Source organism: Zalophus californianus, chromosome 1 (genome assembly GCF_009762305.2).
Source record: "Zalophus californianus isolate mZalCal1 chromosome 1, mZalCal1.pri.v2, whole genome shotgun sequence".
Classification (NCBI taxonomy): Eukaryota; Metazoa; Chordata; class Mammalia; order Carnivora; family Otariidae; genus Zalophus; species Zalophus californianus.
This window is the reverse complement of record NC_045595.1, coordinates 133688792-133705128: the sequence shown is the minus strand read 5'-3', so window position 1 is coordinate 133705128 and position 16337 is coordinate 133688792. Positions and strand designations below refer to the sequence as shown.

Below are 16337 nucleotides of genomic sequence, written 5' to 3'. Positions count from 1 at the left end.
CAGACCAGGAAGACCTAAGAGGTAGCAAATGCTCTATGGGCTCAACCCTGAAGAACTGATGGTCGTAAGAGAGACTTTGGGAAAAAGAGGCAAGACACTCTAGAGGAAATGTAACAATGACTTGGAACTAGAAACAAGCGCAGCACATTTGGAGAGAGCCAGCAAGGACAGCCGACACATTTAAGGAGCAGAGATTCTGGGAGAAGTAGATCAGAAGGGATTGGGAAGGATGGGGTCTTCCAAATAATGATTGGATGGTAAAAATAACTAACAGTGCCAAGACTTATTGAGTACTTTTATATGCTAGCCACTATGCCTAATGCTCTACATATATCATTTCATCCTCATAGCAAACCTATAAGGTAAGGATTATGCTCTTATAATTTTGTGGGTGAGGAAATGGAGTCTTAGACAGGGTTAACTAACTCATCTCAAATCACTCTAACAATTTCAGGTGTCAGGATGTGGATCCAATGCACCTGATTCCAATGTGGGCTTCTTTTCCACTGTACCTAGTATTGGTGGCAGGGAGTAGTAGATTAATTTCTAGTGGTATCAGAGTGGTAGAACTGGTAGGCTAAAAGGGAAAAGAAGTTAATGATTTATAATTTGAGTTAAAAAAAAAGGAAACCAATAATTAATACGGGTGCTAAAGAGAACTTTTGTACCGGAGGCCAAACAGTTTACCTTCATAAAGATTTTATCTTTGGGGACACCTGGGTGGCTCAGTCAGTTAAGCATCTGACTCTTGATTTCGGCTCAGGTCATGATCTCAGGGTCTTGGGATCAAGCTCAGCAATGGGCTCTGCACTGGGCATGGAGCCTGCTTGAGATTCTCTCTCTCTCTCTCCCCCCCTCAGCTCTGCCCGCCGCTCTGCCCGCCCCTCCCCCTGCCCCCTGGTTCTCTCTTTAAAATTAAAAAAAAATTTCTTTTGTGTACAGCATGCTCAAGATTTAATTTTAGAAGAGTCACTAAACACAAAAAACAAATATAAGTTCTCAAATTAAGGGAATACTTAAATTATGTAATAGAATATTATGCAGCCATGAAAAATATTTTTGAAACATTTTTAATAACATGGAAAATCACTTAGGCTATAATAGGGGGTAATTATAAGGCTATCATTGAGAAATAGGGGGATATAAATTGTGAGGTTAATGGAAAATAGCAAAAAATAAGAGGATGGATGAAACATGTTAAAATCATAGAGATAATTATAATTAGGAAGACAACAGGTGATTTAATTTTCTTTCTATTTTTTCCCATACATTTCAAATTTACTATAATGGACACATACTATTTTTAAAATCAGGAAAAAAGTAGTAACTAGCAACAAAAAATTTAATTTCCTTTCATGGATGACATGTTCCTTCTTCATTTTCTTTCAGTTTTCACCCCAATATTTCAGGTAGAAATGGGCATACTTACTCATATTTCTATAAGTTTGATCATCCTTGCATAGGTGGCACTATTATGCAGAAAAGCACTGGGCTAATAACTTGTTTCTCAAAGGAACTTAGGATCATGGCTAAGCACACAGGCTTTGAAGTCACACAGAACTGAGCTGGAATTCCTTTCTTGTAGTTTACTTATTGTGTGACCTGAGGCAAGTTTCTTAACCTCTCTTGGGTTAATTTTCTAATATGCAAAAAGTATTTATGATATTTTCCTTACAGAGGGTTATTATAATTTAATAAGCAAACACATACATTTGACACAAAGAAACTCAATAAAAGGTAGTTAGTATTTGAGAAGTGCTGTAATCTCTATGCTACACAAACTCGGATCATATTTTTGTCCAAAACAGGCTAAAAATATCCTCAAAAGTGAAGTGGCAGTACTATGTATGTTCCTGCACTACATCCTAAAGGGATTTGCATGGTTTAAATCTCTTTACAATTGAAATCCATTTCCTTCATTATGCTTGCTATATTTTGTTATTATTTCATTTGCTTATTTTTTTGGATCTCACACAAGACTAAGCTCCATGACTAAGTGTGTTAGTTAATCTCATACATCCAGAGCCTAGTATAATACACAGGTATGGCTGGTCCTCAATAAACGTTTGTCAAACAGATAAAACTTCATATTCTCCCAACTGCATATCTTGTATCTCTGTGTCTCAAAATATATTTTGCAATACTTAGTTACTGGAAAAGGTAAACTAAAGGTGACAAGCATTTCCAATTTACCACAGTACCACTGCTACCACTTCCTTTCCTCCTTACTCATGGAGCTAAGCCTAGAAAGAGAGGTCTAATTCCATCAGGAGTCAACATGAGCTCTCCAATCAGGACACAGTCACAAGGTACTGTGTGGCACTCTTCCTCAATTTCACATTTCAGAAAAGTGGCCATTCTAAATAGTAACTTATAACATTCTCAGAATTGCTAGTATGTACTGAAGAGTAAGGTAGCACTTCCTAAGCATACAAAAAAAAATTCACATAATTAAAAGCAAAAACTAAACACTAAGTCCTCATTTCTCATATGAAAAATATGGGTCATAATCTCTCTCCAACAGGATTATCGTGAGGATTAATGGAGATGGAGCATGTAAAGCACTTAGCAAAATATTAACCACTAAATAGATAGTGATTATTATTAAAACACAATCCTGAAGTGAACAGCATTCAGAGGTATATACCCTTGTGTGAATTTTTTTTTTAAGATTTATTTGAGAGAGAGAGAGAGAGAGAAAGCGTGTGCGTAGGGGTAGGGGCAGAGGGAGAGAATCTTTAAGAAGACTCCTGACTGAGCACAGAGCCTGAGGTGGGGCATGATCTCATGACTCTGAGATCATGACCTGAGCTGAAACCAAAAGTCAGACGCTTAACTGACTGAGCCACCCAGGCATCCCTGAATTAATTTTTGAATATCAAAATTGCTTAGTAACTTGAGTCTCATATTAAGATTACATTGTATTGCCTTTGTTTTAACTTTTATTTGAAATCTTTTTATAATTGCATTTTAATATCTACAATTTTATAATTTGAATTGAATTTTACTTTTTTTAATGAAAGTTATGAAAAATCAAACTAAATCAGGTTATTAACAAATATTCTTCAAAAAAATGATATATTTTACCTGGCCATTTCCAAGCAGAGATATATCTTTTCCTATTAGAAAATAGGATCCAAAAAAGAAAATAAAGGCATGACTGAAACCCAGGATGGTCCAATAAAGAAATGTTTTAATGCTTAGTTGACGGTTTTTACTAATGTCTCTGTATATTAAAAAAAAAGAGAAAAAGGAACATATTAGGATTCATTTTTATTACCTACGGACTATTGCAATTTGATAGTTAAAAAACAAGATGGATATATTATTTAAAATTGCTTGAAAATATTAGCAGAAAGAATAAACCTGAATTTATAAATCACTGTTTATAATAATATACATCTGTGTAACAGCTTACAGTTCACTTATTGTATTTAAATACCTTTTCTCATTTAAGAAAGGAACATAATATAGGCATAATAATTCGGTTTAGGTGTGAAAAGCTGATCTATTTGTATTATGTTCTGTTGTAAACATTCAGTCACTCTGCGAAGACTGTCTCTTTTTAGTAGAGTCATTTGAGTTTGGTTCAGCACTGAGGCTCCTCATCAATTTCATATCCATCAACAGCTATTATGGGAAGAACAGCCTGTGCTAATCTTAGGTCAAGCCCAGTCCAAGGTATCCTGGGAAATCAAGGTGACTTATTGCCATTTCTGGATGACTGAATACCTTTATAAGAGTGGACATCTGGTTGATGAGGGAACCATAAGCTAGCTGGTCCCGAGGAATAGTTCCACAACTCTGGGATTACTTACTTGGTTCTGAAGAAGCAGGGATAACCCAGAAGATCTGGAATGGGAATTAATGTCCTCAACCCCTCATTTTTGCACAGATTATGACTCATTAATTTGTCAATGCTAGAACATGAACTAATTTTTTAGAAATTTTAGAGACAACCAATTACTGAATAACTTCTTTTGTGCACATAAGATGGAATATTACTGGTTTTCAACAGTAAATGGAAATTACACAATTGTCCAATGCATTCCTATTATGAAAGTGTTCATTCTTAAAAACACTAGAAAAGTTATTCAAATTTTTTCTTTGATGTTCAACAATTATAAGCCATAAACTAAAGTACTTGCCTTAGTAAAGTATTAATCACCAAGACGCTACCTAATATATTTGCTTATTTATAAGGTGCTTTCAAAAATTGGTAACTAGGTAATATATTATTTGCAATCAAAAGTGTTATGGACATTTAATACTGGAAAATACTTACCGATAGAGGGTGGGCTTGCTCTGCAATACATGAGGATCTATATGCTGTTCCAACAGACTATATATCAGAATAGGTAGGGAAGTAAAACAAATATTGTATAAAGTCAGGTACACGCTGTCATATAGTGTCTAGAAAGAGAAATTGGTAGGAATTTTGAGATTCTAAACTATGTATTACTGTTATGTATATGATCATAAAGAAGTATATTAAAAATAAGCATTAGAGTTATATAGCTTTTTCAATTTACACAAAAATCAATGTGTGTAATAATTCCAATTTGCTTCTTACATAGACATAAACATAATATTCAGATTTATATTCTTGTGGGAATTGGAACATTTTGTTATGTCAAGTGATCCATATTTATAGTGACTTGGAGCTACATTTCAAGATTCTTACAATTTGGTCACTGTGATGTAATTTCACATAATTCTCCTACATGCATCCTAAGCTTTATATTATTCCTTTGATATGCTACACATATAGTTTTGCTTTTATATCTCTGTCTTCCTATCTAAGTCCTACATTTCCTTTAAGGCGTGTTCCAATGCCCAAGCAGATATTTGGAATTTAGAGTTACAGGTTGTAAACAGAAGTGAAAACAGTGATTAAGGATAGAGACAACCCATGAAAAACCTAAGATAAACTATAATTTCTTTTTTTTTTTTTAAAGATTTTATTTATTTGAGAGAGCCAGAGGGAGCACGAGCAGGGGGAGGGGCAGAGGGAGAGGGAGAAGCAGACTCCCCTCTGAGCAGGGAGCCCAACATGGGGCTTGATCCCAGCACCTGGGATCATGACCGGAGCTGAAGATAGATGCTTAACCAACTGAGCCACCAAGGCACCCAAGCTCTTATTATTTCAATTAATTAGAACAAAAGTCTTGATCAATTAGAGATGTATAGTGTGGTATGTGAAAAGGATGCTCAATTAGTCAAAAGCTGTAGGTTCTAGTATGGTATAGTTATTAACTTAGCTATGTGATCTTGGGCAAGTTAATTTCTGTGGATTTCAATTTCATTTTCTATAAAATAAGACAGAGTAGATCAGGAAAGGCAAATATGTGACATGTGTACAACCATAGACCCACATGTGCTCATTATAGCTTACTACTAACCAATTACAGGGTTTTCTCTCTGAGCCTACAGCTTTAGAACCTTTTTGAATGTAGCATTCCTGGTGGTCTCTATCCATTATTTAGAATTAGCTTCTGAGATAAAGCTTATATGTCATTCCTGGACAAAGTCACTAAGCTTTCTTCCCAATCTAAAAAAATTCTATCAAAAAATAAATGAGGTAATCTCCCTATTAGTTACCCTGACATGGCTTGATACAGAGTTTACAGAAATATTAAATATAAGTTGAAAAAAGTTACCCAAATTATCTCATAAGCTGTTTAGAGTTAATATCTTTTTTTTAGAAAGCATCCAGAATTAAATATATTTTGGTATTAACATTCATTTCAACTTGAAAATTAGAAGAAATATTGTCAGTGTTATATTGATCAAATACACTAATTAGGCAAGTTTTGTCTATTTATCTGAAGGAATAGGAAAAACGTAAAAAAATCCCTCCAGCTATCTATCAAAAACTGAATACACATATCTTATTCTAAAAGGATAAATCAAAAGCTTCTATTTACTTACTTGTTGAGAAAACAAACAGTAGAACTGATATAAAAATTGGGGTGTGATAAAGCACACATTCTGAAACACAAGATTAAATGGAAATAATTAAAATATTTGGGTCTGAAAGAGAAAAGATTTCTAAAAATAGCTATTAAAGAGCCAGAAACACAATTCCAGTTGATATGGTAAGTAGAAGATCTGCTCATAAGAACTTGTCCCATTATTTAAAAATGTCTAAAAGAATTCTAAGCAGGATCACAAATGTCAGAATGAAAACACCTTGGACTCTTATTGCTAAGCAATGCCATATTTTGAATTTACAACTTTCCAGCTATTATTCAATACTTTTCATATATAATACAATAAGTATAGTTTATTTATTAAACTTTAGGCTACAATAGCTTTAAAATAAAAAATATTTAAAACAATAAATGGAACTAGGAAAACGTCTTTCCATTTCAATATACTTATATCGCAGCAAAAGCTAATAAGGTAGAGAAAAACTGCCACCATCATTTATTAGCAATATGCAATCTACCTGTGTTCTTTCATTGGGTTGTAGCTATTATTTATAGAATATATGCAATATAGGATACTCTGCTGTACTAAATGTCTTGGTACTCAGGAGCTCCTAACATGGGTTCCACTGAAGTTCACCTTCCCCAAAAGGGTTAAGAGATAAAACAGTATTTCAACATTAGTTTTCTTGTAATCCTATGTATTTTACTTTATGCATTTAAAGCCCCTTTAATAAGTAGTTTATACATCTCACGAGACTACCAAAAGGTCATTCATGGCACAAAAAAGATGAAGAACCTCTGCTTGAAACCACTGTATTGGACTTAAATTAAAACTTATTACTGGTTCAGGACAAAATAACATGAAAGAAATAAAATTAATTACATTCTAATTTGCACAGGATAAAATGTATCAATTTTAAGTGTGAATTTTGATGCTGACAAATGTATATACCCATGTAACCACCCCCACAATCAAATCAGAGAACTTCTCTATCATGCAAAGTTCTCTTATATCCCTTTCCAGTTGGTGCTATCATCTGAACCCTTGGCCTCAGGCAACCACTGATTTGCTTTCTGTCAGTAAACATTAGATTTATGACAAAAATCTTGATATATTCCACAAAACTGTTTTTACTTATAGAAACAATTTTTAAAAGAATAATTTGAATGGTAACCACGTATCTTAAATTGAAACCCGTATTACTATGTCAGTAAACGATTGTAAAATATCTCCATGAAACTCACCTTATAAAAAAAATACTGTACAAGGGTAGCTATTCTAATATAATAAAAATGACCATGAACAAAAAGCAATTTGGAGAGGAATTTAAATCTAGCTATTGCATAGTCACTGTTTCTTGCAGCTTGTCTTCCTTCTTTACCCATGATTCCTATAATAAAGAAGACAAAACGGCAAGTTCACTGATAACTGTTAAGTGTGATTTTCATAATTTATCTGTAATATCTTAATTATCTATAGCAGCTGAACCTGGACTTAGGATCACTATATCCTAATATATAGCAAATAGTAGATTCCCAAAAGGCTGTTCGACTTAAATCAAATAGGTAATTAATACAAAGCTACAATATATACTAGGCATGTAACATCAAGTTTCAAAGACTCAGGATATAATAAAATACAATTAATATAAAAATAATATTGAAAGTTCAGGATCTAATAACATCGTTTTACACTAATAGACACAAAGTACTAGTTAACAGATTTCTAATGGAGAGAAATGCTATAAAACAGCTTTAACTTTGTTATTTCCAATGAACATAAAAAATATCCAAACTGAATGATTTGAACCTAGCAAAAATGAGCATGTTTAATGGTTTTAAACTTTCACACACAAGTCAAACAAAATGTGCTCTTTATTTATTGAACTTATTTAAAAAGGAACCCATGATTTTGTTCATTATTGGATTCAACAGGTAAGAAATTATTTCAATAAATATAACTGGAACAAACATTATAGAGCAAACAAAAAGACTTACAAAAATTGTATGTAAGGTCTGCTAAAAATTCCTGTATCACTAATAAAAGCTATCACACTCATAACTTTTTATCTTTCCACAACTGTACCTAAAAAGTTACACATGAAATAGCAATTCACCATATTTAAATGTCTATGTGCACACTCTGAACAAATGCCAACTATACATATATTTTAAATGTTTGTGACAATATTGCTCCCTACTTGTTTCTTATCTAATTGAGATGGGACAAAATGTGCTTTTTAAAAGTGTACAATATCACTTAAATTAGTACATAATTTTATCTGATAAATATGACTACATTTTTAAGGTTACAGTAAACTTTAGGTTTCAAAAGAGTTATTGCCAAGTTTGTTTTTTCAATCTGCAAACAGCTTTGAAAAATCATTTTTTAAAATTTTAATTTTTATTTTTGTCATAAAAGGATTAAAATTTTCCAGAATGTATAGATAAAGATAATTACATTTATAACACCTAGAGAAGACCACTATTTTTGGTCTATATCATTTTAGAATTTTTCCTTCTGCACTTTTTGGTGTGTGTTTAATATATATATAAACAAGTGTACAAAATGAGATTATTTGTTTTGTAATCTGCTGTCATTTAACACATTATGGACATTGCTTATACTGTGTTTTTGTCAACATATTCATTTATTTTCTCAAAAAAAAATTCCTGGTTGCATAATTGCCAGGTCAATAGGCACACATTTAAAATTGTTATACATAATAATGCAGGGCATACCAATTTACACTCCCACTAATATTGTATACAAGGATTCATTAATTCTATACCTTTGCCAATTCCAGGCTTATCATTTTTTGTATTTTTTGCCAATCTCATAGGCAATTTTACTTGTGTTTTTTGATTAGTGAGACTGAACACTTTTTTCATGCATTTAGTATTCATTTTAGGTATCTCCTTTTGTGACAACTGATGACTTACATCCTTCCACATATTTTACCAAAGTGTTTTTCTTATACTCCTTAACTTGTTAAGACCTCACATACTAGAAATATTAAGACTTGTCATCTATTTTGCAAATGTTCTTTATTAGTTTCATGTTTAAAATTTGCATTTGGGGGTATTTACTTCTGCCAAACATACTGATCTCTTCCTTTACTTCCTTGCTTTCTTTGATATTTTTACTAAAAAGATCCTTCCATACCTCAAATTACAAGATTACTCATTAAATCTTTTCTTCTACTACTTTTTGTGGTCTTCAAATTTTTTTTTAAAGATTTATTTATTTGAGAGAGAGAAAGAGCATGTGAGCAGAGGAGGGGCAGAGGGAGAGGAAGAGAATCCCAGGCAGGTTCCTTGCTGAGCATGAACGCAGGGTTTGGGGCTCAATCTCACAGAGCCTGAGATCGTGATCTGAGCCAAAACCAAGAGTCAGATGCTCAGCCACCCAGGCACCCCTCTTTAAAGTTTTTCTAAATCTTTAATCCATACAGAATTTGTTTAGCTATAAGCAATGGAAAGGAATCCAACTTCTTTTTTTCCCTGAATAACCAAACCAGTTCTATTAATATTTTTTTATCAAATAATGTCTCCCTACTTATTTGAAACATCTCCTTTGTTATGAACTAAATTTCCACATGTTTTGAATCTATTCTGTTCACTGGTCTGTTACCATATTAGAATCAAACTGTTATACTGTAGCTTTTTATGCTTTAATGTATGGTATAGGAAATTATTATCAAATTGTTATGGAGATTTATGGGAAATGACAGTATACAAATTAGAAAGAAAATTTAGTTATCATAATGAAGAGTTAAATTAGCCCCGAGTAAGGAATTGATCTAAGAGCTACCCTGGAAATATTAGAACTGAGAACTACTTCACAGGACAATATAGAGGTGATTCCAGAAGAGGAAAGCCTCTTTTCTAACTCTAAAACTTTAACTACTTCATTAAAAAGCCTTCATACTTTTTACCTTTGCGTCTCTATTTGTAAAATAAAGTTATTTAGGAAGACAGGTCAGAATACGGTTTAAATATAAAATGACTGCTAAACATAATGAAATGATATTAGTAATCTAAATCCAACAAAAATTTTAGGCAAAAATAGAAAAGAAATTAGAATAAAGGTTATTGTCAGAAAATTATTTGAAATTTTATATTTATTATTATAGTTTAGTATAATTTCTTGTTTCTAAAATTGTCATTAGAATGAGTTGCAGAATCTTTAGATTGAAAAACAGAGTAAATAATAATAACACTCTAAAACAAAAAATTGAAACCATGAGGAGTTCTATGTAAACCACAAATTTAGAGTTTAAAAATGATGAAGTAATGTGAGAAAGTACTTTGAAAGGTACAAAATGGCAAGTAAAAATAAAATTACTTTATTATGAAGGAGAACTGGCAAAGATAAAATTCACTAGCATGGTATTTATTCCCTTGAAAATTTGTAATTAAAGTATCCTAGGGATGCCTGGGTGGCTCAGCCGGTTAAGCGTCTGCCTTTGGCTCAGGTCATGATCCCAGGGTCCTGGGCTCGAGTCCCGCATCAGCCTCCTTGCTCAGGGAGCCTGCTTCTCCCTCTGCCTGCCACTCCCCCTGTTTGTGCTCTCAATCTCTCTCTCTGACAAATCAATCAATCAATCAATCTTAAAAAAAAAAATCCTAAGTATTGGGCTTAAGTATAATGGGCTTCTGAGGGGGATACACTGATATATTACTACATTGCATTCATATATTTGATATTGCACTTTCGCCCACAAAAGTAAAATTCAAAATCACTAAATAATTATACCAACTTTAAAAATTCAGGAAAAAAATTAATCACCTATGCCGACATGTGCTTCTTGTATCATGCTTACATCATTAGCACCATCACCAACAGCCAATGTTATAGGTTTCTCAGGTGAGATTTTTATCAGTCTTATTACCTGAAAGATATACAATTAGTTATTTATTATAAAATTTCAATTTTCTTATATTAGATAGTCATTTATCTGAAATGACTGTTATAAGAACAGTTGAATAATGAAAAAATTAATTTTGTATTAGACAATAATATGCACTGGGGTTCATTTTCTGAGATGTTAGGAATGTCTTTCAGAAATGTCATAGCAAAAGAGAATATTATCTTTGGATTTTATGATGGGAAGCAAGAATCTTAAATACAGCTTAAATGTGTAAAAAGCTCAATAATAATTGTGTTAGAAAATAATTACACATATAATTAAACTTTGTCAGGCAAAATTTTCTCTTTCTCAGGAAATTATTCTTTCATTTAAAGTAAAGATAATTATTTTCTCTTGTCATAAAATCTAAAGAAATTTTAAAAAGCAACCAAGATTAAATTTAATAAAATCAAAAGAAAGGTTTCTTTGGAACTCTTGAACATACTTAAAGAACCTAGGTATTAGCTCTGTTTGGTCTCCAGTTTTAGTCTCCACAGACTGGGGTACATGAATTGTAACAATATATATTGGCATTTTAACAAAATCCCATTAAGCCAAAAAATGTTGATGTCTAATTTATTAGACCCATATGAGAAACAAGCAGTGTGTAGATGTGGATTTCAAAGGATATTTGTGAAAGATACAGTATAAGACCCAAATTTTAAATCAAGAGTTATAAAAAATATCTGTATAGGCTTTCACTTGAATCACAGCTGAAATTTAAATATTTTTTGTATATAGCTTTAAATCACAAGAACTGACTTTTCAACTTTTTACTAAAGTTTCATCACTTAATAGCCACTTTTAACAAAGAGAATGCAGGAATAAGCAGAGAACCACCTGAAGTGGAAGAACTGAAGTCTAACAGCCTTTCTCACAGCTAAATAACTTATGAAACTATAGTATCATAGTTCAATTTGTGTCTCAGCAAAATCACAAACTGATACCCATCAAAGACTTTGTAGGTCATTATGAATAGTTGAAACTAATATTCACTCTGAAAATTCCAAAGGTCTGATAATGCACTTGGTTAACATTCAAAATGTGAGAAGTGACTGACTTAGTAACATTCATATACTACTTACTACCAAATAGGACTAGATAAAGCATTAGCCTTAAAGAATACCTTCACTTTTTTTTTTTTAAATAGGCTCCATACCCAGCGTGGAGCCCAATGTGGGGCTTGAACTGATGACCCTGAGATCAAGACCCGAGCAGAGATCAAGAGCCACCCAGGAACCCCCAAGAATACTTTTAGATCTAAATATCTTTCTGTAATGTTTTAGAACACAAACATACCTTTGCTTTTTGCAGTGGTGCCATACGACAGCACAATACAGCGGAACAATTTCTGCAAACTTCCATAAATAGTTTTTCATGCTCCCTGAGTGCAAGAGACAGGCTGGTCCCATCCACCACCAGCCCGTGCTGAATCACATGATCCTCTTTAATTCTAAGAGAAAATAATTATATCCTCTGTTAGATACATCGAAGCCATATTATTTATAGTTATTTAGTAAATAAAAAATTCTTACAAAAAGATGGACCATTTACCCATAGGCTTTATTGTTACAAAACTGATATGCCAGGGAAGAAACTAAGTTATGATTACCTGAAAGCTGAAATTAAACAGAACTGAGAGTGACTGATGTGAGTAAAACAGATGATACTCAGTTTTACAATGAATTGATACAGAGATAGTAACTATATTTTCTAAAATGTGAATTATAACATATAATCAGAGGATACTTTCCCTATTTTTAGTATGAAAAATCTTATAAAAATAAAAACATTATTAGTTATACATTTAGAAAATCCTAATTTTAAAAAATTAAATGCAATCAACAATGCTCAGGAAAATTCATGTGCTAGACTTACCATGTGAGCAGGAAGGAATGAAGGAATCAAAACTGTCTTTTGATATTAACCCCTTCTATGTAACACCAGGTATTACCATGGTGGAACATGGATAACACCTCTCTGTGGGCATATGCTATATGAGTACCACTCAAAGTATGATCTGATTACTGACAGCTGGGCAAACTGTTGCCAGGAAGAGACAAAAAGCTTGCATCAGTATGTGAATCAACTACAATACTGGGCACATTATTTTGTTCAACTGTTTCTCCCCATTCTACCTTAGTAATAAGACTTTTGTGATAAAAGAAGCAGTGTCTAGATTTATATTCTGCTGCAAACTCCTTTATGTAGTTGAAGGCCAGCACTCAAAGTAGCGCTGTGCTACATCCATAAAGAAAATACTATAGTTCACCACTGGGTTCACAGTATAGCAGACTGCTACTGAGAAATATCCCTCCTTTTTTTTTTTTTTAACTTGGTGCCTTGTTTTTTAAATCGAATCTATTTATTTAAATTTTATTTAAATTCAATTTATTTAAATTCAATTAATTCATTGTATTATTAGTTTCAGAGGTAGAAGTCTGTGATTCATCAGTCTTATATAATACCCAGTGCTCATAACATTGCAAGCCTAATGTCCATCACCCAGTTTCCCCATCCCTCCACCTCCCTCCCCTCCAGCAATCCTCAGTTTGTTTCCTATGCTTAAGAGTCTCAAAAGTTTGTCTCCTCTGATTTTGTCTTGTTTTATTTTTTCCTCTCTTCCCCGATGATCCTCTGTTTTGTTTCTTAAATTCCACGTATGAGTGAGATCATATGATGTCTTTCTCTGACTGACTTATTTCACTTAGCATAATACCCGCTAGTTCCATCCACGCCATTGCAAATGGCAAGATTTTATTTTTTTGATGACTGAGTAGTACTCCATTGCATATACCACATCTTCTTTATCCATTCATCTGTCGATGGACATATCCCTCCATTTTTATTCCATTTTCCCCAGCTTTGTTGAGATACAGTTGACATTTAACATTATTTAAGGCATGCAGCGTGACGATTTGCTACACATATATTGCAAAATGATTACCACATTAGGTTAGTTAACACCTCAATCCCCTCATGTAATTACCCATTTTTTTAGTGTGGTGATAAATTTAAGACCTACTCTATTAACAATTTTTAAATATATAATACAGTACTGTTAATTATAGTTATCATGCTGTACATTAGAATCCCAGAAATTATTCATTTTATATATAAGCTAAAGGTTTGTACCTTTTGACCATCATCTCTCCATTTCCCGCATACTCTGGCCTCAGACACCACCATTCTACTCCGTTTCTATGAGTTCAGCTTTTTTAGATTCCACCTGTATGTATTTGTCTTTCTTGGTCTAACTTATTTCACTTAGCATACTGCCCTCAAGGTCCATCCATGTTGTCACAAAAAAAATTTCCTTTTTTTATAGCTGAATAATATTCCTGTGTTTAGTTACACACACACACACACACACACACACACACACACACACACACACTTTTCTTTATCCATTCATCCAAAAACAGATACTTAGGTTGTTTCCATTCTTGGCTACTGTGAAAACTGCTGCAATGAACATGGAGGGGGGTGCAAATATCTCTGAGGTAGTGACTGCATTTTCCTTGGATATATATCCAGAGGTGGCACTGCTGGATCACACAGTTCTATAGGTAGTTTTCTGAGAAACCTCCATATTGTTTTCCATAGTGGCTATACCCTCCATTAAATCAAAAGTGAGAACACTATCAAATGAGCAACAAGCTATAAAAAATATATATCAACAGATTTTAGTCTTATAAAAAATCTTTTATGAGCTAAAATGATGTCTTTCACAGTATGCCTTATCACCATTGTGTTGCACTGTAACTAATAAGTGGTCAACAATTATCTTTTACAATGTAAAATTTTAAAAAATGTATTTTTGTTTTTAATTGCCCAGTATCTGAAAGCAACACCACATTGACTGTTTTTCCTCCCTACTGGTCAATCTTTACTTAGCAACCTGTGCTCCCTCCAATGTGTTCAGTCTAAGCACTGCCTGAGCAGAAGTCTCAGAAGAAGGGGTAGCAAGCAGCCAACAGGGGGAGAGATCAGATCAATTTTCCTCTGGAACCTTCTCAAGGCACACTAAATTAGGTTTTCTCTGGACAGGCTTTATAAGTCACCATATTACCTCACTATCCATGAGATATTTATGAACGATGGGAAAGCATCTCACAGTTCTGGCACATAGTAGGCAGCATCTGTTCATCTCTATAGCTTCATGTCTCAATATTTCCCATACCCTCTTTTCCACCTATTGTATTCTCTGGCCATACTCAACTACCATCACCTCTCTCTCAGCTCTGGAAATTTGCATATGCTGCCCCTAATGCTTTTTTGTGTTACTCTCTGACCAGTTAACATTTCTTTTGGGAAACAACAGAGTCTTGAATTTTTCCACAGAGCTCTGTTGTCTAGGCTAAGCTTCCTTCTTCTATCTACCCACAGCTTTCTGTTCTTGCTTGTTACAATCCAGTTGTGATAGGTCTAGGACAATATATCCACTTCTGTTTTTCCTATACACTGTAAGTATTCTGAGAGTAAACAATATGCCTTATATGACTCTGTATTCCAAATTCTAGATAGCAGACCATCAATATATGTTTGTGAAGGAACATAGGTATATAAACTAACACTTTCAAAGGTATGGAATTTTTTGTTCTACCCAAGATTTTTAGAACAGACATTTCCTGGAAGCCTGTAAATCAAAAGCCTATCGACTTCTCTGGTTATTTCAGGAAACATATTCTACCAAAAAGATGATATATCTAAAAATATAGTATAAACTTCATATAGCAAGCCTAAAGAAAGACTGTAGTGTTTATAATATAGCTTTTGAACAAAAAGGGGAAAAAATAATATCCATTAATCTTAACAGATTCACTAAAAGCATATATATAGAAGACTTGAAGAAAACATTCTAAAATATAATAATTATCTTTAGATGGCTGTATTATTATGTTATGTTCCATCATATCTTTAACTTTTACTTTATTTTATTATATATGTTAGTCACCATACAATATATCGTTAGTTTTTGATATAGTGTTCCATGATTCATTGTTTTCGTATAACACCCAGTGCTCCATGCAGTATGTGCCCTCCTTAATACCCATCACCAGGCTAACCCATTCCCCCACCCCCTCCCCTCTAAAATCCTTAGTTTGTTTTTCAGAGTCCATAGTCTCTCATGATTCGTCTCTCGCTCCGATTCCCCCATTTTTCCCTTTCTTCTAATGTCCTCCATGCTATTCTTTAAGTTCCACAAATAAGTGAAACCATATGATAATTGACTTTCTCTGCTTGACTTATTTCACTTAGCATAATCTCCTTCAGTCCCATACATGTTGATGTAAAAGTTGGGTATTTGTCCTTTCTGATGGCTGAGTAATATTTCATTGTATATATGGACCACATCTTCTTTATCCATTCATCTGTTGAAAGGCATCTTGGCTCTTTCCACAGTTTGGCTATTGCGGACATTGCCGCTATGAATATTGAGGTGCCTATGGCCCTTCTTTTCACTACATCTGTGTCTTTGGGGTAAATA

The 16337-nt window shown here is 33.3% G+C and overlaps 1 protein-coding gene across 2 annotated transcripts in view; it reads right to left on the bottom strand.

The window, feature by feature from the left end:
- ATP11B (ATPase phospholipid transporting 11B (putative)) overlaps positions 1-16337 on the bottom strand; it is a 123890-nt gene that overhangs the window by 30939 nt on the left and 76614 nt on the right. For both annotated transcript variants that reach the window (XM_027582777.1, XM_027582778.1), the window contains exons 20-25: positions 12146-12299; positions 10726-10828; positions 7179-7324; positions 5932-5991; positions 4286-4413; positions 3088-3226 (exon numbers count right to left, since the gene is read on the bottom strand). In XM_027582777.1, coding sequence (XP_027438578.1) covers positions 3088-3226; positions 4286-4413; positions 5932-5991; positions 7179-7324; positions 10726-10828; positions 12146-12299 — 730 coding nt within the window. The remainder of the gene's footprint in view (positions 1-3087; positions 3227-4285; positions 4414-5931; positions 5992-7178; positions 7325-10725; positions 10829-12145; positions 12300-16337) is intronic.